The following is a 24,184-nucleotide window of genomic DNA, read 5'->3' as shown; positions in this document are numbered from 1 at the left end:
CTGCTTGATGGTTCTACACTTTGACCACTGTAGAAGCATGATTCCTCCTCTGCTCCAGGGATATTTGGTCAAGCATTCACAGACCATGGCCAAACATCCCCATGAGACCCCTGCAAAAGGTTGTGCCAGGATGTCCAGGATGTGTGATTGTCCCTAGCTTTGGTGAGCCCCATGCTCACAGTGTGAGACACAACAGACCTGTGTTTGGCTGTGCAGCAGCAAAGCTGAGGAGCTAATCCACAAATGAGAACATCTGGATTCATAACATCTGGCACATTGATATAGCAGATGTATGGACCACATGTACTTACAGAGCTAGAAAGCCTTTAATTCAACAGACACACAGTTTAAGTACAATGGATACAAATAGTATCTCACTTTCACCCAGAAGGACTGAAGCAAAAGTCTTACTTCCCCTCACTTAATCATGTTTTACATAAAATTGTCCTCTTTGTGCTGTGCTCACCACAGCTTTGACAGCCTCTAAATACCTAAGAAAGCCTGGGGCTATGTATTTTTCACTTTGTATATGCTACAAACACATACAATTTCAGCAAGTATAAGAGGATCTCTGCTGGCCTTTTACTTGGAATTAATCTTTTACACCTTTGATTCAAGGAAGTTCCTTGTAATTTTCTCTTTCAGATATCACTCAGCTGTGCCAGCTACACAGCATTGAAGATGAACAAAGATAATTTTATTACTTATCCATGATGTTAATTTTATTTTACTGTTTCCTGCGTTGAAATCACAAAACGACAGAACATTCCCTCATTAAAAAAACCCAACTAAACCCAAATGATGATACTTGTAAGATAATGGTAGGGGATGTGGCAAGCAAAAGTAGGTTAACAGACTGAACTACACTTATTTTGCATCAGTTATACAACAGTCTTGTGAATTGCCCTTAATTGGTTTTGGTTATGTCAGGCCTTTATTTAATTCTCCTTCACTTTTAAGAGCCCTGAGGTAACACATTTCACAGAGAGAATATTCTGACTGACTTTGAAAGTGTGGCATTGTTGAGCAGAAAGACTCACTGAGCAGACTGCTAGTTTCTTTCAGCAGCAGGAGAGATGCAGGAGGTGATTAGCTTTGTTCTCATTTACAAAGCACCAGTGGGAATTTCTAAAGGGTTTCACAGGCCCTGGGGATAAGGCCAAGAACAAAACAGGGCAATGAAAAGCAAATAGAGCACTTCATCAATAAACTACTTAGAGATGCCACATCAATAGCAAATTAGGAAGAAAGGAAGGCACTCTAATACTTTCACATAGCAATGGAGGTTTATATATTGTTTTTATTCCTACTTGACTTTTTTTTTAAAACAACTGCACCTCTATCAAACTAAGCTTAGCAGAGGGAATAGAAGTAATACCAATTCACCACAAGGCTATTTGGTAAGATTTGAAAGGGAGACATGCACTGCTTTGTGCTAGGCTCTACAGCACTGACCTCTCCCAAGGGTTACTACCACCAGGAACTCCATCCCTGGAAAGGCTGGGAAGAGAGTGTACCAGTGGGAAAAGGCTACCAGGAACTGTCTGACTGCTTAGCAAAGATGCTGAAGAACTGCTGCCACAGCACCCCCTGCCCACACAGCCCCACAGAGGACACCACCTGCTCGCTGGACACAGGCTGGATGGAAAGATAAACAGAAGAGGCAGAGAGACAGCACACCATTCATACCTCTGCTTTTATTAATAAACTGTGCTTCTGAAACGTTCATTGCCCCTAACCAGAGGGGAGGAAAAAAGATGAACATGTATAATAATTTTATAGCTGGAACAAAATCAGCACAGGTCTATGGATCTTCCAATTGTAATGGCTTCGAGGCATTTTGTTTGGATTTTGACGCTGCAATAAACCCCTAGCAGTTAGCTTATTTTTCAAACAAGGATCTCACTTTTAATCATAAAACAGAGTTTTCATTTTAGAAAAGCCCCCACAAACTCAATTTTCCAGGCTGAAACATTCCAAAACTCATTTGCCAATCTGGTAACTTTTTACTGAGAAGATCAAATGAAAAATACAAAAATAAATTCTGCTTCAATGTTTAAACCAGCTTCAAAACCATCCCACATCAACCTTTCTCAACAGCAGCTGATAGAGACTAAAGGAAAGAGCAACTGAGGCAGCTTCACAGCTGGATCATGCAGTCTCAGGTAGGGATGCTCCAAACCTGCTTCAGCATCCTCCATGACTTCTGACGACAGGAACAAAATGGGAAACAGCAGAGAAACACATCAACTAATTTACTCCTTGGAGCATGAAGGGGGATGACGTTTTGGTAACCATTCTGCAGCCACAGAATACACAAATGTTTAGAAGTTACAGGGTTTATCCTGTTTTGAGGCAATATTTAAAACAGGAAGATCCTGGATGGCTGCTCTTGACATCAGACGCTCTTTACCAACAAGCAGGTCTTTCTGGAAATCCACCCCACCCCTAACACATCCCCAATGGTTCATTCTTTTTGCCTCGTGAGATGCTTGCCAAAACAGCTGAACATTTGAAAGATATCTGCACCCTTGATCTGGGAGGCAATAGATGCAGTCCCTGAGCCTTTGCAAGCAACGCCAAGAGCTTTTCTCCCACTCTCCGCTTCAAGAACTGGGCGTAGCAGGGCTCTTCCTGCAGAACCCTGGATCCCGAACTGTGCTTGCAAAGCCTGGGGACACAGACGGCCATGGATCACTGGAGCTTTCCGTGGGACACTGCACGCAGCCCTGACTGTGTGGCTGTGACCGGCACCTCCCGCCCCGCTCACCCCGCCCAGGGACAGCCTCAGCGAGGATTCCCGAGCCACACGGGCGATGACAAACGTGAGGGGCACAACTCTTCTAACTGTGGGCACACAACCCCCCTGGAAAGCCTAACGCAGGTGAGCTATTTCAAGAGGGATGCTTGAGAGAGAGAGAGCACTTCTTTGCTCTTATTAACACTACGGGGATGGAACCCGGGAGCTGCCACCTTCCCTCGGTGCCAAGAGGACGCACAGGCAGAGCGCGGCGCGCCCCGCACCCTCACGCCCCGGCCGAGGCGCGGCCCCTCAGCGCTGTCCCCGCCTCGGCCCGCCCCCCGCGCGGCACGCCGGGCCAGCATGGCCGCCTGCCGGCCCGCGGGGCGCCGGCCGCGGCGCTGAGGGACGCGGGACAGCGCCCGCCATGGAGGGCAGCTCCAGCTGCGAGAGCCTCGGCGCCGGCCGGGCGGCGGCGGCGCGGCCGCCCAGCGGGGACTCGCTGTCCAGGTACCGCCCGCCGCGCAGCCATCGCCCCCGCCCGCGGGGCTCGGCCGGGCGCTCCGCGGGGCGTGGGGCGGAGGGAGGGAGCGGGGAGGGGCCGCCAGGGGAAAGGAAGCCGCAGGGATGGAGCTGGTGCTGTCCGCTCCCTCCTGCGTTTCCCCGGGGTCGGGTCTCTCTGCTGGGGTCCCTGCGCTGGGGTGACGGAGCAGGCGTGCGCTCTGCTCGGCTGCAGTACAGCCGCGCTCTCTCTCTCTCTCAGGCCTTTAGCAGAGCAGGAGATGCTACCGGCGCCAGGCTCTGGGTAAATCCCTGCCTAGGCAAAGCAGTGCCCCTGCCCGTGGTACCTGCGGTGGAGGGATTCGGGATCTGCCATTCAGCTCCCTGCCGTGCCCACGCCAGGCCTTGTCCTCTTCCTGCGGCGTGTTGGGCGCCTGTGGCTTTGCCATCGTGTTTTTTTCTGAGAGGTGAACTTTGCAGTCTGAATGGCTTGTATGCCATGTGGGTAATATTCAAGGTCCTTAAGCCACCGAAGATGAAAGGAGAATTTTGTGTCCATCCCACGGTCCATGAGCTACCAGTGAAATTTGAATTTTGTGACTGAAAGCTCAGCCTGCTTGGGCCTTGTGTTTGATGGAGAAGGTTGCAGTAGAGTCGCAAGGGCAGGCTGAGATGCTGATAGGGCTGATGGTGTGGGAAGCTCTGGTGTTGTGATAGAACCCAGGAGCAGAATATCCTGATGGCTGCTGAAGGTTGTTCTGTCCTGTTCTGGCTGCCCTTGCCGTGCCCAGTTTGTAGGATCAGCGGATAACTCAGGTTGAAGAGATTCAGCATCCCTGAGTCCAGCCTCCTGCTCCAGACACAGCTTCAAGATCAGGTCAGGCTCCTTCTGGCTTTTACCCAGTTTGGTCTTGTAAGCCAACAAAGGTGAAGTGCACAGAGCTTCTCTGGACAGCCCATTGGCATCTCCTGTGCATCTTCCACTGGCACTGGGGCTGGTTTTTGGTCCCCCAAAGCAGTCTCTCCCCAGTCTCTCCACACAGGTAGGGTGCTCCAGCCCCGCTATCCCAGTGGTGCTTCTCTGTGCTCCCTCTAGCTCCCTACTGACTTTTCTGCACTGTGGGGCTAATACCTGGATGCAGTATTCCAGAAATGCTCTACTGAAAGCTGAGGAGAGGGGAATCCTTCCCTGGATCTCCTGGCTCTGCCTCTGTTCTTAGAGCCCAAGATGCCGGTGGCCACTCTGTTGTCAGCATCTCAAAACTCCCATGCTTGGCTATTACCCAGCTGCTCCTCAGATAGGCAGCGCCCAGCTTGCACTCAGATTTCTTCACTCTTGAGTCATTCATGACTCCTGACCCTCATGTCACCCTTCTTCATCAAATTCTTCTGTTCCCTGCTCTCTGCACTGGTTTCCTTGTGCAGTTCTACCAGTGCCCTGCCAGATGCCTGCAGGCTTCTTTCTCCCTTACCTAACTGACCCAATATATTCTTCTTTTTATCTCTGCATCAGCTCAGGCAACTTGGACCCATCTGGAGGTCATTCACTGTAAGAGGCCTATGGACACTAAAGAGAGCTTAACTCAGAAGAGCCAGTGGCTACAAGGAAGCTCCTGTTGAGCCTCTCAACAGCATGTCCTGCACAAATGGAACCGTGGGGAAACTGAGATGATAAATCTGCTTCTGTTGAGCATTCACAAAGCTGTGTCCTCCAAGCTCTGGAAAGGCCCAGACTCTTAACAGATTTTTTTTGGGATGTAAAAAAAGCTTATTCAAAAGCTTTCAGAATCTCAAGTCTCTGCTTGAACATCTAGAACCCATAGAAGAAAGCTAGCCAGTTGGGGGGGGGGGGGGAATGTACTCCAAACAAGATACAGGTATTTAAAATAATTAATGTTTTTCATCTGTAATTATTAATAAAAATACCCTCATCTTGATTTGGTGTATGCTGTGAAACTTTTTAGTTGAAATGGTTCAAGGTTAGGGCAAAATTGCAAGAATATAAAACTAGGTTCTTGTAATAAGAGATACATGGTGACCTTCAGAATGTTTATTATCAGCTTCCCTTGCCAATCTAGTGATGCATATGCACAAATAAATAATTGTCTATGAATTGGACAGATTGATTATCATCAAGGTTTTTTCATTAAAGGTGTATTGCAGTTTGATTTTATACATCAGAATGATTCTCTGAAGCTAATTGGACTATTTGTATGCATTTCAATATACTTGTTTTATCTCTGTGATTTCACAATCTATCAGCTAGACCAGCTTCAAATTGTAACCTATGACACATTTTCACCAAATGATTTTCCTTAAAAAGAAGTTAGCTTTGGGGATGATGTGAGGAATGCAATGAATCATGAAGATGCTGTCATCAGTTTTGATAATCTATTTCATTTAAAAGAAACAAAACCCAAAAAATGACTCAAAGGTCACTCATCCCAGAATCACCATTACCTAGCCATGTGAAGCCTTACTGAGCTGTAGTTACTGAACTGTTTTATGCAAGATTTAGAAGACTGGGAAAGGTGCTAATATGAAATAAATACAGCAGTGCTTTCTTTGGGTTCTCTCAGCTTCTGGTAAAAGTGTTATTATTCCTACAGGTACTTAAGATCCAGCTCCTCAAGTAGACATGCTTGATGGAGTTTACTTATACATAAGGCTGCTCACATTTGTGTAAGTGTCTTGAAGAACATTATAGGTTTGTCTTTTAATAAAGCACGTGAGATATGGCAATAAGGGCATTTGGCAGTGAAACTTGCTTTGATATTTTAGTAGACCTTAGTAGTGTGCAATGCCTGTGGTCCTTGAGGAAGATGTAGGAATAATTTAACAAATGTTATCTACTTTCTGTGCCAACTAGAAAAACATTTGAAAACTCCTAATGAGCCTTACAATGTAATTGTTTGTACAGGCTAAAAAGTCGCCGACTCTCTGTGAAAGTACCGAGTTAGTTTCGGATGAGCAGGTCACAGCTAATTAACTCAGCTGCCTTCATAGCTGTGCTGAGACAGCTGTTCTGCTTTGGAGTCTCAGCTGTCTCACCCAGCACTGGCTTTGTGTGGCACAGCACTGGGTTCTGCAGCTCTCTGTGGTTTCCAAAGGTCAGTACTTAGGATGGACATTCCCCTTCCATCCTGTTCACATGGAAGACACATGACCATGAGCCAGCTACTCATAAAGAGCTGTGGTGGTATTTGACTAACAGCTTGCAAGAAGTGCTTGTGTGTCTGCAGTGTCTGTCCAGGAGCAACCCGTGAGACAGAAGGAGGAGTGAGGTAAAGCGTTGATTCAAACGTTTGATGAGCTGCAATATGGTTATGTCCAGAAGAGCGACCTTTTCTCAGTCTTATGAACTGCTTTTATAGCTCTAGAATGACCTGAGGATCCTAGGTGAGTGAATGATAAACACAGTTCAGCTGTTCTGGTGACTCAGACTTCTTCCAAGACCATTCTTAAAGTGAATTTGTGGGTGGGTTTGTTGTATTGTTGTTTTTGCAGATTTGAGTTTGCGTACAGACCCTCTGACCTCTGCAATTCAAAGGAACAGTCAGCAAAATTCTACTGTAATCTTTTCCTTTTGTGAAAGGAAAGCCAGATAGAGTTGTGCATGACTTTAGCAGAACACGTGACTTCAGGGAAAAAAGAGGTGGCAAGCTTCATGCATTTACTTTCTGTGAGAAGTGATCAGGCATTTTGTTCATGCAGCCTATGTGGTTATGTTCTGTAGTTCCTGACTGAGCATACATCTCTCTGTATTCCTCAGAAAAGCTTATCACAGTTCAGTCTGAGCAATGTCCGGTAAGATATCTAAGAGTCTTTCTCTTAGGTCTGCTGAAGATAAATTTGCATTGCCTGTGCAAAAGTGTGGAGGTTACTGTACTATTAAAAAACTGCTATAGGAGATGTCAGTGATATTTCAACATCAGTATAAAATGAGAGAAAGACAGGGCAGTGGATAGATGTTTCCCACCAGCATGACTGTAGCAATGTTTGATGTTACTGCTTTCTTGGTTGCTTGTTATCACCTTTGTTCTGGTGTTTATCATCCACAGAGGTCTGCAGACACGGTGGATCCTATGCAGTGCACTTTTACTGAAGCATATGAGAGCAATCATGCTCCTTGTCTTTCTGTTTGCAAGGATAAGTCTGAAAGCATAAACTTGGTGTAAATCAGTGCAGCAAGGTCTGTTGAACCAGTAACTCCATGAGGTATGAACTCCCCCTTGTCTCAAATAAGGACTTGTCAATACCTGGTCTGATTTAAGGCTGTGTTGAAGGAATTCTTTCCCCTTGGGTGAGAGTGATGCTGGAAGGAGTTGGGTCTGTGAGCTGCTGGCTGAGGAGGGTTTTAGCTGTAGCACCACATTGCTACCAGATGTATGAGCTTTGCTGATTGAGCTGTTTTGTGATGAGTCATTGAAGTTAGAGTTTGAAAGGGAAGATTTTTGCCAGTTCTGGTGTTCGGTGAAATGTAACTGTCATTTTCCTCATGGGCTTTGAGAGCCTTTCTTGCATTTGATTTCTTGTAAGTGCAAAGCAAGATTTCTCAAGAGTTGTTACCATTAAAGACATTGCTCGCTGAGTGTTGATAATGAACTGGTTTTGCATCTCAGGAACTTGACATTATGCCTACAACCAATTAGCGACTCCAGATGGGCTCATTATCATTGATTTTAACAAATGAGTGATAATTTCTAACACTTACTTGCAACTGAAGTCCATTCTGAGACAGGAGTGTTTTTTCTGATGTACTGTGTATTGTGAAGATAAATAGCAGTTCTGCTTGCATATAGATTTGCAAAATGAGGAAAATCTTTTTTATGGTCTCAGGGTTTGGGACAGAAAAATAATGAAAATAGCATTTCTTGTATAAGACTTCAGAGCTTTTAATTTATAGAAGTGAAGAGAAGCCATTGCCTCTAAAGAATTCATAAATTATTTTTACTTGCAATCTTTACCATGTACATTTCTGCTCCTGCATTCAGCAGAAACCATTCCTACTTGTCTCACAGTGTAAGACCTTCAGCTTAAAAGTTTTCCTCTGTCAGGCACATGCACATCTCTTGGTCCCAGTTCTGCCTGTTCAGTAAAATGCTTTGTATTAATCACAAAAAGATTTGGTTTAAACATATTTTCCATTTGAGAATATAAAATATGATTGACACTCGCCTGATCATTGTATTGTAATTAAGGCTACACCGGTGTTTAAAAGCCTCACAGGAATTTGCAGTATTGTATTTCTGGCTGCTGTACCGATGGTGATGCTCTCTGTGTTGAAGAGATGGGGACCAGCTATTTGATTGTGCCTAAGCCAGGAGTACTTTATTTTTAATAATGCCTGTTGGGTAATTCCACTAAGCTCTTGGAAGTGCAGTTGAGTACTGAGTACTCCTTGCTGAGAGATTGGGCACGGAGTGAGAAAGTGTAAGGATGAGATGAGAAACTGCAGTGGAGACACGAGGCAAGATCTGAGAACTGGCAAGGAGTGAAGCTAGGCTCAGAACACGACTCTCTTGGGTCCCATCAAGCACTGCCTTCTCTGAAGAGAGATGGTAATGCTGTGCTGACTAGCAGTCTGTTTGCTAGACAGCGCTGAGTTGTACCCATAGTTCCTTAACTGCAGGCTATTTACAGCATGGGAGCAATTACAGAACCTGAATTTTAAGATTGTGGATGACCTGACAATGTCAAATTACACAATTCCTATCTGTCGCATGATTATACTCCTGATAGGTTAATACCTGTCTTGAACATATTTTGTTACCTATTTCTGATGTTTTATCATCTCCCTTCCTTTTCTAATTATTTTACACCTTGTGTACAGGCAAGAACTGCATTTGGAAAGGTCGTAATATCTCTTTAATGGCTTAGCAGATCAGTTATCCACATCTTCTTTCTCATTAATCTTTTTGTGATGACCTTACAATTACTGGTTCTTCAGTGCTGAGGGTTTCAGCAGTGTAAAAAAAGACTTGATCCATACATCAAAGGGCTTTTGTTGACTCAGGAGTTGGACTCCGTGATCCTTGTGGGTCCCTTCCTGTTAAGGATATTCTGTGTTACCAGAAAGCTTAGTCAAGGAAAGCAAACAACAGGCCTTCCTTAGAAATTAAAGAAACAGTCCAGAGGTCACCTTGGTGTATGGGTGTTATGTGCAAGTGTCGTTGTAATACAGCACATGAAAAAGTCTTTTATTTGTCCATGGGAAGGCCATTCCACCATGAGGGAAGAGTGTGACAGGAAGGGAGTGGAGTGCTTGGTTTGTAGAGGTGTCGGGATAACCCAGGGAAGAGACAGGAGAGACGCTGTCACAGTAATTACCCCATCTTCATTTTCAACTGAAAAACATCTGGCTTTTTATTGCCCCAGTAACTGGGATCTAATTGAAAAAAAATCAGTGAAAGACAACAAAAAAATCAGTGGAACTTTTCAAGTATTTGCTTTTCCCTTTCCTACCATCTGTAGTTACTTTTGCCAGAGAATGTTCTCACTCAGTAATTTTCCAGTGATTTCAAGGTAGCTCTTTTTTTTGTTTCTCTCTTGCTTTTCCTGCTGCGTGAATTCTTTGCCATTGCTTTCTAAACCCTGATATATTTGATGAAGAGAAAGTGTTAGCAGTTTTTGAGCCCATAACCCCTTCAAGGTGATTTTCTAGTAATTTTGTTAGCTCTGTACAAATGCTCCCACTTTATGGATCTGGCTTCTGTAGTCTTCTGGCCACAGCTCCAGAATCATTAATGCTGGGTCACCCAATGATTCAAATTTGATCTGGGTCAGGTGGGGGTGTGTGATCATATTTCTGCTGAACTATTTGGAAAAACAAGGGTTTATGGTTTTTTTTTTTCTTTGTTCTGGAAAGACTGACAACACCTGTTTAGAATAAAACAACAATTTAATCTAGATTTATTTACTGTGATGTGGAGACTGCATGTCCAGACAAAGTGTTACACTCAAAACCTTGTTCGCGGCCAAAAAGGAAAAGTTTTTATAGAGCAAACAATTTATTCTTAGCATAACTGAGTTTTTGGAAGTTAATCATTATTAGTCCAGATTCAATTATTACAAAAAAATGAAGAATAATAATGCAGTTAAAACTGTCATACCTTTGGTTCTTGGTTTCTATCCCTCTTCCTGGTGTTACATTCACCTGTCTTCTGCTCCTCTGGGTTGCGAGGTTGCTGATTTTATTCTGGTAGTAGTAGGTGTTAGAGCAAATTATCAGCATCTGGAGTTTTTTCCTGGGAGAGATATGAGGTTCAACATGTTGATTTCTTTCTTCCTTTCTTCCTTTCCTCCTTTCCTCCTTTCCTCCTTTCCTCCTTTCCTCCTTTCCTCCTTTCTTTCCTGTAGGATCTACCTGGGGTCATTTCAGTATGTTTGGAAAACAACTTTAAACCTATCTCTTTTCTTAGTTGGTCTGCAGTTCCACATTGCATCTCAGTTTTTGCTGTATATAGTTGGGGTTTTTTTTAATGGGTATTATACACTATTTCTTTGTTCTCTCTGAAGCCAATTTTATTCTAGCTCCAGGTTTGCATTTCTTTGTTGACCATTGGTGATTTGTTTATGGCCGTAGTCTCAGGTGCCAAGCCTGTGCCCATTTCTCATCCTGTGACTCTACTTTTCCATGCTACATCCTGTGTCTCCATTTCTCCAGTCCTCTGCTGTGGTACCAGGCTGTTGTATTTCTCTCTACGAAGTTACTATGTTTGTGGTAAATATTCTATAGAGAACAGCTGCTTTTTACTGCTGTATTTACAAAACTGTGGTTGTACCACACACAAACAAAACTGAAACAGAGGGGATATACATACCTGACCAGTTACAGAAACTGTAGTCATATCTAAACCAGTTAAACCAAAGCTACAAGCAGGCCAAGAAAAGCTAAGGCAAAACAGAAGTGACACATCCCAAGGTCTTGAAAATTCACTACAAAGCTTATGGCCTATGAAGAACAGTGGCAGTACTGAATTACAGGGCTAAAGGTTAACCCAACTTTTTTTTTTTTTTTCTGTACAAAATATAACTGCTGGAGTGAATATACTCCTGATCATAGCTTGGTGTTTTGTGATCAAAGTGTCTGTTGCATTTTTACCCTGGTACAAGTTGAACTGCTGTATGAATTACTGACCTGAACTGCAGCCTCAGTACCTTCTGTCTTTAGTGAAAATAAAGCATTTCTGCTGTTTTTAATGCTGTTTTAATAAATCCTGTTTCTGACTTCAGTTGATATCACTGCTCAGTGGTCTTCTTGAGGAGAAAGATTGCACACATTGGTAATAGGATTGCCTTCATGAGCAGATTCAGCTAAATCTGCCCAGGAAAGGGCTGAAGGCTGGGAATGAGTTTGGTGCAGTTGGGAGATTGTCTGCCTGCTGTGGAGGGCACATGCTGAAGGTAAGGGCCAGTCACTGGGACCTGTGGTACCAGAGATGAACTGCTGAAGGATGACTGTCAAAATCAGTTGATTTAACCATCAGATGATATCTTTAACAAATCAAACTTGATCAGCATCTCACTTATAAGTAGAATCTTTCGGAAAAGAAATGGAAAATGTGGGATCTTCTGCTCATATTTTACCAAAGTTGACTTTTGGAGCAGACTGTTCTTGAAAATTCAGGCTGTGCCTTCCAGACTTAGAATTGATATCTCACTCCCACACTGAAAATGAACCCCCACATCTTATGAGGGAGTACTTCTCAAGTCTTTTTCCTCAAAGGTGAAGCAACATGCTAACAGAATAGTCATTAAACACGGGTGTGAGAAGGAGGGTATGGAGGCACTAAGGGTGGATGTGTTCAGGATTTGTGTGCCAGCAGAACAGTCTTGGGTCTTCAGTATTCCCACCTTGGGTCCAGCTTTTGCTGATTGCTATTGTCTCCAGCACCACAGAACAACACCTTTTTTTGTTCAAACATACTCTGATTCTAGATTCCACAGATTCCACTATCTGCTTCCATACAGAAAAATACAGGCATCCTGCAATCCTGCATGAGATTCTTCTCATATGGTTGGATTCATACAGAATTCTGGTAGTCTCTGGGTTGGTGGGGTTTTTTTGGTTTGGTTGTTTTTTTTTTTGTTTGTTTTTTTTTTGGTGTTTTTTTTTTTTTTTTTGTAGACAATGAGGAAGAATGAGTCATCTCAGTTTCTCCACAGTGACTCTAAGTAGAGCCTACAGTGAGTAATTCAGATGTGACCACCTACACAGAACTCCCTCCCCATCATTGGATAAGGGCAAAGAGAGCATTGAATTTGGGTTGTTCTTAACTCCAAAAAAAGGAAGGAGCTATTTCTTACATCACAGCATTCCTCTTTTTTACATGTTAACTAAATATATTCATAACTGAAAAGAGAGCAGAGATTTGTAGTCTGGTTTCCTGAGCCCTATTTTCCATGTATGTGAATATATCTGTCTAGTTTATCCACTATTACTTTTTCTAACATTTAGACAATTTTAGCCATGTTTGACACAGGAGTGAAAATAGTAACTTGTGACAAGTTTTGCATTTAGGCAAAAATGGAGATAGGAAGGGAGGGCACAGCAGTTCTTCATTTGCAAAAAAAAGTTAGTTTGATTTTCAACAGAAGGAAATATCTAGATGAGAAGGATGTCATGAATATGTGCAGATTGTTCTGGACAAGGCTTCTCTCAAGTTGGAGAAATACATTATATTCTCTCATTTTTCCATTTCCTTCTTTCCCTTTGCTTTCTCTGATGTCAGCAAAAGGCTATGTTCAGTTAAACAATTTGGATTTAAAATTAAAGCTGAGATGCTGATCTGCAGGAAACCATGGTAGGAACTGGTTCAGATTGCTGTATCTCCACGGGAAGTAGGTATCTAAAACCTCTCTACTCTCAGCAGAATCAATACACTCCACAAGTAATTCAGTGGTGCAAAGATAAGGGTCCTCTCTGGGAAGGCTGAATAGTTGTCTAAACTCCACTGCTGGGTTTCCCTTGGCTAAGTAGAAGCAAAGACACCCATGTTATCCATCCTGAGTTATCCACCAGCCAGAGACAAACCATTCTGACCTCATTGATGCTACTCCTTTTTGAGTTACTTGGATTTTCACATGCACTGATTTCTGCTTGAGGAAGCAGAAGTGGCAGAAGGAAGCAGCTGTGGGTGATCTTAGATTAGCCCTCATTTCAGATTAGTGAGAATTTATGAACAGAAAATCCTCAGATGAGCTTGCATAGTTTGTATTCCTCATTTCACTGCAAGGTAGAAGAATTTAAAAGACCTTTATTTTCAACATGTACCGTAGAAGTTCATCCTCATGTTGAGATGGAACTTGTATTTTAGTTTCTGGCCATTGCTCCTCATCCTGTTGCTCAGCACTGCCAAAATGAGTCTGGCACCATCCTCTCAGCACCCACCTTGGAGATACTGAGGAGATCCCTTCTCAGTCTTCACTTCTCACACAAGTGCTCTGTGTTGCTGGAAACGTGTTGTCTTAGGTGGGATTTCTGGAAATAAAGCCCTTAAAATATTGAATCTGTCTGACTTGAACCTAGAGATTTTGCTAGGGACCAATTTCATGCAGGGGCTGAACTGCCAACAGAATGAAGGTGTTCCCAGTCTTTTCTTCTGAGCTGAATGTGGCAGAGCACAGAGCTGTGTAGTGTCTGTGAAAGCTTAGCAAGGTGTTACAGTTTTGCTAGGTGATACAAGACTCCACACTGGCTATATTTATACATCCTTTCCTCCTCCTTTTGATTTTTGGATGGAACAAGAGATGTCATTGATTAGTAAATGGCTGGTATTTTTAATTCCTGTGGGTGTTAGGTTTATTGGGGTGAGGGGGTTGTGTGGTATGTGTTTTAAAGAAAATCAGAAAGTTTAACAATATGTGTTACCTTCTAACTAAGGTGTTTCTTAAATAGAGACATAGGAAGGAAGCTGAAGAAAGACTGAGACAGCAGTCATGAACTGTGAGAAGTACATGTATATTTGGTTAATCTAAACACAACTGCTTCTTAGTACATAACTAGAAATTTAGACACCACCAGAATGGAAATTGTAAAAGAGAAGTTATATCTGTCTTTTTATTCAGTTCTTAAATCTGTCCTAAGGTAAGTACTTATTAATATAATTCTTGTTTCTCTTTCTTTCCTTGATCGAGTTAATAGATTTTTCCTAAAAAATAAAAATTAAAATTAACATGCAAATGAAAATTTGATGTTCTGTGTTTTCATTTTTTTTTAAATTTCTCCTTGCTCTCCAATTCTGGACTAATTTTTGGAACTTGGCATGGGAATGTCTGAATTTGCATCAAAATCCTGATAGGTTTTACTTGTATGTCTTTCTCTGGCTTGATAAGTTTTTAAAGGAGGGATGTCAGTGTTTGTAAGGTAGATGTAAATATTGATTAAGTGCAAGGGTGATTTTGAATTGTATGCAGGATTTCAGTCATGGCTTTTGTTTTTATTCAAAGTCTTCGTGGAGACAGTTAGGTGTTGCCAGCTCTCTTTCTGCTGTGGGATGCAGTGGGAAATCCAAGTTTTCCTCTGATGTAGGAGATAGCAGCCCCACCCAGGTGTCTTAATTCTCTGCCGCAGGACATCCTAAGCCCTGGAATCAGCGCTTTCCACAGGCAGGCTGGGAGACACTGGATGTTCTTGTGGCACCAGGAGACACCTGGTGTGAAGGTGAGTTGCTGTTTGGCAGAGCAGTCATGCAGCATGGAGATTCCCTTGGCTGAGGCAGCTGCCTGGGCTGTCTGGGGAGGAGGCTGCAGGTCAGGGCTGGTTCTGGTTTGTCACAGCCCGGGAGATCCATGCCAGACGTCTTGTCAATCAGCCATCCCCTGATGGTGTTCTGTCTGTCCCTGTGCAGTGCTGCTTCAGCCATCTGAAGCCTCAGGTGCTGGAATGTCTCCACCTCAGCCATATGTTTCTGACCTAGAAATAGTTTTCTCAGGGCAGGCAAGATCTTCACATCTAGTTTATTCCTGCCCTCTGTAGCAGGTATTTGATGAGGTTATTACCTCTGGTGCTCCAAGGCACCAACTCTGGAGCTCTTGGCTCCTACTTTGTTGGGTTATCTTAAATAAGCAAAGCAGCTAATAGTTGCTAAAAATGTTATTTATTACAAAACACATCAGTCTCAAAAGGCAATAGCATAAAGCAATGGCAAAAGTAGTAGCAAAGCAATTGGCAAATGCAGTGACAATAAGTGAATGGCTAAAAGCCCTGGCAACAGCCAAAGGCCAGAAGCCCATAGCTAAAAGCACCAGCTCTTTTCAATACATACTCTTATATAGGATTTTTCCAACAAGCTAAGACACAAGCTCGGACCACCCTTCCTTAACCTATTAGAATTCTAGTTTCTTAGCATGCCAGGTTACATATAAGACTACACATACAACCTATCTTGTTCTATCTGAAAAATGTAAGCAATATTCTTACTATAGCTCTGTTATGTCTATGTAGTGTCTACAACCATGGTCCTGGAGCCTCCAGTGAAAAATCTATGTTTGTTAACCTTCACTAGAACTTACACTGCTACTGTGGAATCTAAACCTTTCACTTACTAAGGCATTACAGCTCTTACTAAAACTTAATAACTTACTTCTACTTAAACATCTATTTTATATGTGAGTGGCTTAATATACTTCAATCCATCTACAGCCTTTAATTCAATCCCTGCATTTTGATTTCTCTCCGAAGAATTCAGAGAGACCCCTGACTCACTGACTCCAACAGTATTTGAAACTTATTTGTATTTGATACTTGAAAACATCTGATATTGAAAACAAAGGCTCTAGCTTCTACTGAGCAATACCAGAGATGCCAAAAAGCAGAGCAATAACCCAGTGTGTAGGAAGGCACAGACAAGAGCAAGTGGGAGCACTGTTGTAGCAGACAACCTTGTTTATGTTGGCAGTAAACAGTTGAACCTCTCTTCATCTTACAGTCTTGATTTCTTGTCAATGCCTGTGCTGGTAATTGGAAACCCCTAAGATTTGGAGCACAGATGTGTGCCCTGTCCCCAGGAGATCTGTTAAACCTTCCTCCCGAATCCTAGGGCAGAGCCAGATGGACAGGGCTGCTTTTCCATTGTGTGTCACCTGGGGAAGGTGGGATGCCTGCCTTGCCTGCCACTCCCTGCCCAAACTTCTGCTGCTGCAAGCAAAAGTGCTCGTGCTGTGGTGGATTTTGCAATCCAAACATTTCCATTAGAAACTGGAATCAGACCAAAATGACGGATTATCAGCCTGCTTTCAGAAGGTAGGAACTAACTTTGCACTCTCTGGATATGGGCTGAAATTAAATTGGTGGAGTGGAGTAAAAATGTCAGTTCCCTGCATAAGTCTAACAACTTCTTGAATTTTTTTTTTTCTTCTTTTCTCTTGTAGCTGAGCATCATCCCATACCAGCTGGGAGCTTATTAGAAACTGACCTTCCCTTTTGTTCTTCTCATGAATACACATCATTTTGTAGCTATCTTTCTTGTGCTGATCAGAGAACATTGGTTCAGGGGTCTCATAGCTCTTGTCCTTCCTGGTTTTTACCTTCTGGATTGTTGACTCACGAGAACGTGACACTGTGAGCTCCTTGCTGTTATTAATTGCATGATGCATATTGATTTGTCTTTGGCATTGGTCTTTATCCTTGGAATCTTGCAAATATTTTAAACAATCAGCCTATTGTTTAGCAAGTGCTCAACACACACTGTAGGCCTTTTGTGAATTTCAGTTTAAAAAAATAATAAAAGAATGACTAATGGAGCACGAATGGTGCTTGTGACACTGTAGTCCATTGTGTAACTATTGAGAGCAAAATTTGCATTCCTAGAAAAGCTTGTTCACAGTCAAAATATAGGACATTCTCTTTATGGCTCATGGGAAAAGATATACTGTATATTCAGCTCAGGATGCTACTTGGAAGGATCAACTCTTAAAAAATGTCATTCTCCTCCCTTGGAACACTGAAGTCAGTCTGAGACCCAGCTTTTCTTGGCAACAGAAGTGACTTTTTCATTCAGGCAAGTGGGATGGGGGGTCTGTTTTAGGTCTGTCACATACATGCACCATGATTTGTTTGCTGAAATGGCTTTGCTTTTAGATGACAGTGAACTTTGACATTGATGGTCCTTTTGAATAGGGAGGGTACAGTATTACATAATTTAAATGTCTGCCTTCTCTGAATGCTGGAGGCAGCCTGGCAGTCTGTGCTTTTCTTTCCTTCAAAAGCATGTTTGTTTATGACTTTTAGTTCTTCCCCTCTGAAGTTGTTGCACATCAGAGGTTGAACTCAGATCTTTAAATGTTTAGAAAAGTTGTGAGTTCCAGTCAACTCACCTGAAACTGAAAGCTGTCTGTCCTGCATGTGCCTAAAAAGATGGTACTGAGTGCTCAGACAGGTAAGGCTGCATCTTAAATATGCTATAGGTAGTTTCCTGAGGTGTTTGCTGTCTAGGTAGAATCAGTCTGTTTTGACTTTTTATTTTGCTGTGAATAATTAATATCCAGTCATTGCTCACTGGAGATACCACTCCAATCTCTGTCAGTGAAAGCTCTTTGGGAAAGATGTTGCCTGTCATAATGGGCACACATGGTGCCTGTCCTGGGAGGGATGGTGTTCAAATGGTGTTAATTCACAGCAGCAGAGCCTGTTCTGGCCCCATGGCAGAGTGGCAGCTGGCACAGAGTGCCCAGCCCCTGCTGCCAGGCCCTGGTTCCAGCAAGGTGCCAACTGAGCTTTCAAAAGCTTGCCTGGAGAGGGGTGTGTTCTGAGGACCCTTAAGAGTATGTGGGGCTGTGGGGACCACTTAGCACAGATCCACAGAGAGCTACTGCAAATGGGAGAGTCTGATGTGGGCAACAGCTGGGTGTCCTGGGCCAGTTCAGCCAGTACCAGCTGGGACAGGGTCATATTCATGGGTAACAAGCGCCTGTTTGTCTCCCTCCCATCTGCTCTGATGTGACCCAGGAGGTTTTTCAGTATTACCTTTTTCTTCTCTTGAAGAAACAGGACTGTTGGAAGTATTGAGGAGGGTGTGTTGTCAGTCTGGGTTTGGGAAGTGAGCAGGGAGCTCTGAATAACTCTGCAGCATTATACTTGTAAGAGAACTGCCCAAGTACTACTAGTGCTTCTATTCATGTCCCTGCTGTAAATTCAGATCAATTGGACCCAGCTCTCTTGGCATCCAAAGCTTACAAATTAGATTGTATTTGCCACTTGTCATTGTTAATTTGCAGTTTTCACTTTGATTAATTTTTAGGAATGTACATAATGTGAAACTTTTAAAAAAACAGGAAGAGAGGAAATGGAAATTTGGCCTCTGCAGTTTTTCTCATTTATGACCTCTGTGTCTGAAACTGTATTGCTCAGTGGTACATTTTGTCACCTGTTTTCTGTGTCAGTTCAGTGCCTATTGAAACAAAATATTCTGTTTGATACAGAAGAAATGGTGTGAACAGCTCATGGCAATTAGTGTCTGAGTAATTGGCACATCTTTGTGAGCAATGAAGCAGCTGCTTGTTGTACTGACAGGGAAAGAATATTCATAAAGAAGGTGCTGGAAAGGTGGCTTTATCATCACTGACTACTGATTATGGTTGTGTTACTTATAGGAGTGAGCCAGGTTAATATTTTAAGACATTGGTACAAAAAATGGGTGTCTTCAAGCCCTATGCATATACTGCAACTCAAAGTGGGCATATTTTCCAGAAATGTGTTCCCCTTCTGTTACATGAATTTTTTTGTAGAGTTCTGGGTGTTAAATTCATATGCATATTCCTGCTTCTGGAATTAAGAGGTGAACTTTAGGGATCGGAACTTAATCTTTTCTTCTTCCTTTTTATGGTCTCTGTTTGTTTTGTTTGTTTGTTTGTTTGTTTGTTTGTTTGTTTGTTTGTTTGTTTGTTTTGGGTTATTTTTGTTTGTTTGTTTCGTTTGGTTCTTCTTGTTTATTTTGTTTTGGTTTTTTGTTTGCTTGTTTTTTAGACAGTACCTTATTTTGAAGCAAGACAAAAGTCTCTTTTTAACTTTTCAGTCTGAGCAAGTGTCACAGAACCACAGAATGGTTTGGGTTGAAATGGACCTTAAAGATCCTCTAGTTACAACCCCCCTGCCATGAGCAGAGACATCTTCCACTAGACCAGTTTGCTCAAATCCCCATCCAACCTGGCCTTGCACACTTTCAGAAATGAGACATTCACAACTTCTCTGGGCAACATGTGCCAGCGTTTCACCTCCCTCATTGTATCCAGCCCCTTTCTGCATAGGATTTACTTGTCTTTGGGAAAGTGTATATGATTTATGTTCTTGTTGATGAGAAGTGTAGTAGAAGGACTATATGTATACTTTATGTTTTTGCTGAACAGAATGAGGCACACTTCTAAGAACTTGCTCAGAAATGACTGTTCTCAGTAATTACAGGCTGAGATGGTTTAGCCAGATCACACCTCATATTCATTTTGTGACTTTTCTCTAAGATTTTGCCAGAAGTTGTTGTTTGTTTTAAAATGATACATGAAATTGGTTGTTGTAACTTTTTTCTTGAGTCACATTTTCTTAAGTGAAGAGGTGTTATGGAGTGGTCATCCTTAGGCCTGATATTCACAGAAAGCTTTTCATAGAGATCTAGTAGGAGCTTTTCTTTCCTTTGGAGTGTGGAGACAGCAAAGAAAATGTCATGGATTTCAAGTATGAAGAATGTTTTATTAATTTCCTGACAGTAGGCGTAAGTCTGCATCAGGTTAAAGTTTTAGGGCATCATGGTTTGATTCTGGCAGTTTCTTTGCATCTTTGTGCTCATCTTCTACCTGACTTGGGTTCATTACCGTGCTCAGATCCTCGCAAGGTCAAGTCACCCTCTTCGGAGGCTTGGACTTGGACTTTCTACTTCCAGGGAAAACTGTTGCTTCTCTATGCTAGGAAAGAATTAACTTTTTAGTCAAGCTCTTAGAGTAACAGTTGCCGAAACAAATTGCAACTAGAGTTTTGTTTCTTTTCCTGGGCTTTCTTATACATCGAATTTTTTACATTACAGGGAGATTGCCTTGTATCATTAATGGCAAATGCCACTTAATGACACTTTTTGAAGTGGCTTAAGACTTCATCACCGGTTTCACCCAAAATATTTCCCCTGTATGTTCATAGTTTAACAGGTCAAGTTTGTGCATCACAAGCACTTCTGTTTGCAGCTTCTTTCCATCTTTGTTGACAATTTAAGCTCAGCATGCTGGCATACCCTCAATTCTGTTACGGGTGCAGTAATACCTTTCAATTGCCTGAACAGGAACCACCGGAGGGCATCTGTCTGAGTCTGAATTATGTTTGAAAACCATCTGGCATATTGTGGGATAGTCCTAATAATAACAATGAACACTTTATCAGGAGTTGAGTCACTGTGCTCGGTTTCCAGTGTAATACTCTTAGTAGTTGCATGTATGCATTCCTTATAGCCAAAGGGTTACTACTGTGTGCAGGTATTGTATAAGAACATTGTGCCAACAGCTCACATTTGAACTCATTTATCGTTCAAAATCTGGCTATAAGGAAAAGCACTTAAATAACAAAATTAATTACCAAGATGAAAGACACAGATTAGTGTTAGTTGCATCCTAGACCTGTTTCCTGCTTCTGCGTGGGGAAGAAATGAGGAGAGGTGTAAATAGGGATGGCAGTCACAGGAGTAAGGTACTTTCCCTGAAGGTGCTTTTGACCTGTTGAAGGGGTCTCTTTTGGTACTTAACACAGGCATCCATCAACAAGGACAATGAAGAGCTGCCTGGGCCTGAAGCATGGGGAAGAGAAAAGATCCAGGAGATCCTTGGTCTTCCCTGGTTCCCCACAGGAGCTTATTTATTTTCTTGTCGGCAGAGGTCAAAGTATTTTGTGAATCTGAGTGTATGTTGTTTCCCAGAACCCTAATGAGGTTCAGAGACAATATTGTAATTTTGCATGTTGAAGTAATATTGCAGCTAGCAGTTACTGGCACAACTGTAGTGATTTTTACTTGTGGCTGAGATCTGTCCAAACCTACCTGTGTTCTCAGATGTTTGTCAGGTGCCCCCCAGCCCAGCTTACATTTGCCCCTCCTACCCTGGCCATCACTCAGGTCTGTTCTGTGTTGCCTTACTGGTGAAACCCAGCTATTGGGCGTTTGTCCCTGTGAGAACAGAATGTCCTCAATGGGGTCCTCAGCACATTAAACTGATGCCAGACAAACCTGTCAGGCTGCCAAAAGTGCTGCATGAGACAGCTTTAGCTTTACATTGGCAAAAGCTGGGGTAACGTGCAGAAGCCGTGACAGAAACATGAGTAAATGATTTGCCTGAGATGATGCAGAAGGGCTGGCAGAAAAGCATGGAGGGAGCTCTGGTGTCCTCACTCTGAGTTTGTGTGCTGGTCCCCGGATGCTCTCCTGCTCTCCCCTACCCAAAGCCTTATGAAACTGTGGTTTGAGGATCTTTGCTGTTGTATTGCCAGCAAAGGGCAGCTAAGATTGACTAAACCACTGAAACTAATAAACTTCTTATGTGCATGCAGGGACATCAGATTAATTAGTTTGCTAAGCAGTGGAGCTGGAGCTGTGCAGCTGCCTGACAAGGATAAGAGGAGGGAGCTGCAAACCAGTGGCCTTTCTGCTGTCTGCTCCTTCCTTCCATCTCAGCTCCCTGGAAACAGCAGATGAGGAGAGCAGAGGTAGCGAGCCAAACATGCAACCTATGCATACTCTGCTGAGCTGCATAATCCAGGGGTATTGTTCAATGTGTCTGCAGGCGTGGCTTCCCAAAAGCTCCCACTGCTGTCACTGGAGGGAGGCTTCACTGGTGTTTTCTGCAGGAGCACAGGGACATTGGTGCAGGGGGCTTTTGAAAATCCACTTCTAAAATGCAAATGCTTTCCTTCTTCATCAGCCACTTGAAGCCAAGCGTGATCAACAAATTAATTAATTTCATGAAAATCTTTGGTCTGCAATGATTAGATAATCGCTGCTTGTGCAGTAAGCAGTCACTGGGATTGTACACAGGCAGACAAGTTGTGTCAGTAGAAAACCTAGTGAAATTTTGATCATTTTGTTAGCACTCTCTCTCCATAGGAGCAGGTTAGACAGACAGCTCTAGGGAGTTGTTTGGGTCTATCTTGTCTTCCTAGCTTTGGGACAGAGAGACTAGCATGCTCCACTAAACCTGTCCAGTCTTTCCAGCTCCCTTTTCTGTCTCTGAAGGATGTTAAATTTTTGAATCCTTCTGCCCATAGGTTACTGTGATTTTGCAGTGGTTGCTTGGTTGAGTAAGCTGTCCTGCATGGGACAGGGCCAGGTCAGCTGCTGGTGTGCCCTGGCTTAGGTACTTACACCTGTGGATTTGTAAACTCAGCAGGGCTGCCGACCTTTAAAATGCATTTAAAACACACAAAAGTGTGGGCCCTGGAAGGGGAAGGAGCTAGAAGGCATGGCTTCTGGAGCTTACCCTGAGCCTCTGGCTCCCCCGGCTGGAGCCAGTGTGGGAGAAGGCACAGTGGCGTCCCAGGGACAGGAGTCAGGCTTGTCACCCAACAATAAAGGCATCTGCAGTATCTGCTTGCTCTTCATTGATAACTAAGTACCTTTGAGTACCTTAAAGAACAGTCTCAAGTACCATCTCCTTATAGGTTGTTGTACAGTAAATGGGTGCTGCTCTGTGGAATGACTAAATTAAGTGGTTTGTTTTTGGTTTTTTTTAGCATGCTTTTAAAAATCAAGTTAATTAAATGAGTGTAAACACGAGGGTGAACACTTGGAAAAGGAAGACTGACCGTGCAGAAACCAGGCTGAAAGAACTTTCAAGGGAACACATAAAGGGTCTGAGCTCATTTAAGTAAAGTAATGTAAAAATGTGGTTTAGTGCTGAGCCTAATTTAGCATGCCTGCAGGCTGCTGTGCGCAAAGTGTTCTCAGCCTTCCTCATCATCTCCAGATACAGATTCCTCCCCTCTCTGTGTGCTGCATCTGATGATTTATATAGCCATGTAATGAATCCAATCAGCCTTGCTACCCAACAGAAGACTCTCTTCATGTTTATTAATAGTTTACTGCCCCTCAGATCAGCAGATTGAACCGTGCATCCCACGATGCCCGTCCAGCACAATGGAGATGGCAGCAGTGTGCAGTCTGGGTTGGGAGGAGAGGGGAATGTGAGCAGCCCAGCAGCAGCAACTTTATATCAATTTTGTTGTAATGTGAAACTGTACACAAATACAGTGCTAGTGTGAGGCTTTTTCACTCACGAGAATGAGAGGCTTTGCAGATTCAGTTCTTGCTGTTTTAGTGCAAGATAATTTTCTGCCTCAACAGAGAGTGTAGTGTGGCTGTGGAAGGAGTTGTATGCACAAATGCCACTGGCCATCCAGAATTATGTGAGTTTACCTGGCAACACCACGGGATTTGAGCACACTGGAAAGCTGCCTGTATGGCTTTTGAACCTTGTACAGCAAGTGCATTCAGTGGAATTGTGCTAATCGATTGGCACACCAGTGTCATTTATTTTAAATAACTTTTTACTGTTCCTAAAGGTCCCATTTTGAAGTTTCTACTCCACAGGATGAAAGTGGTGCCAGTGCTCTTTAATTCTTGAACAGACAGGACTAACTCCCAGCAAGAGCCCAATTTTTCTGTAGTCCTTTTTGTTTTTAAGACTCCCTGTGCAATACTTTGCCAAACTCCAAAGACTAGAAATAAAAATGGAACATTTTGGCCTTTTGGTGGCTGTTTACCAGCAGCAAAACAATTTCCAGACAATTACCAAATCTCCAGGCCCTTTGGAAGCTCAGATACAGCTATTTCTAGGTTGTCACATGTCTAATTAATATAAGTAGTAATGGTAGTACTCCTGTTGGTATTCTGCTTCAGCCAAGGCTGAGCTTCCAAGTCTGATAGCTGATCTTCAGGAGTATCTTTACACCCAGCTGAAACCTTTCTGGGGTTGGTAAGA

General features: G+C 42.9%; 1 protein-coding gene across 4 annotated transcripts in view; it reads left to right on the top strand.

Annotated features, from left to right (window-relative positions):
- Positions 1–2,744: 2,744 nt before the first annotated feature.
- Positions 2,745–24,184, top strand: part of MTMR2 (myotubularin related protein 2) — a 64,421-nt gene continuing 42,981 nt past the window's right edge. For 2 of the 4 annotated variants that reach the window (XR_013776051.1, XM_079319115.1), the window contains exon 1: positions 2,962–3,250. Coding sequence is in view for 1 of the 4 variants with exons in the window: in XM_079319115.1 (XP_079175241.1) it covers positions 3,168–3,250 (83 nt within the window). In the remaining 3 variants the exon portion in view is untranslated. Of the gene's footprint in view, positions 2,885–2,961; positions 3,251–24,184 lie in introns of those variants that run through there. The other 2 variants (XM_079319116.1, XM_079319117.1) reach the window with 2 other exon arrangements.

The sequence above is a fragment of the Erithacus rubecula genome, assembly GCF_903797595.1.
Source record: "Erithacus rubecula genome assembly, chromosome: 1".
Taxonomy (NCBI): Eukaryota; Metazoa; Chordata; class Aves; order Passeriformes; family Muscicapidae; genus Erithacus; species Erithacus rubecula.
Note: the sequence above shows the minus strand (reverse complement) of the source record. Positions and strands in the feature narration are given on the sequence as shown.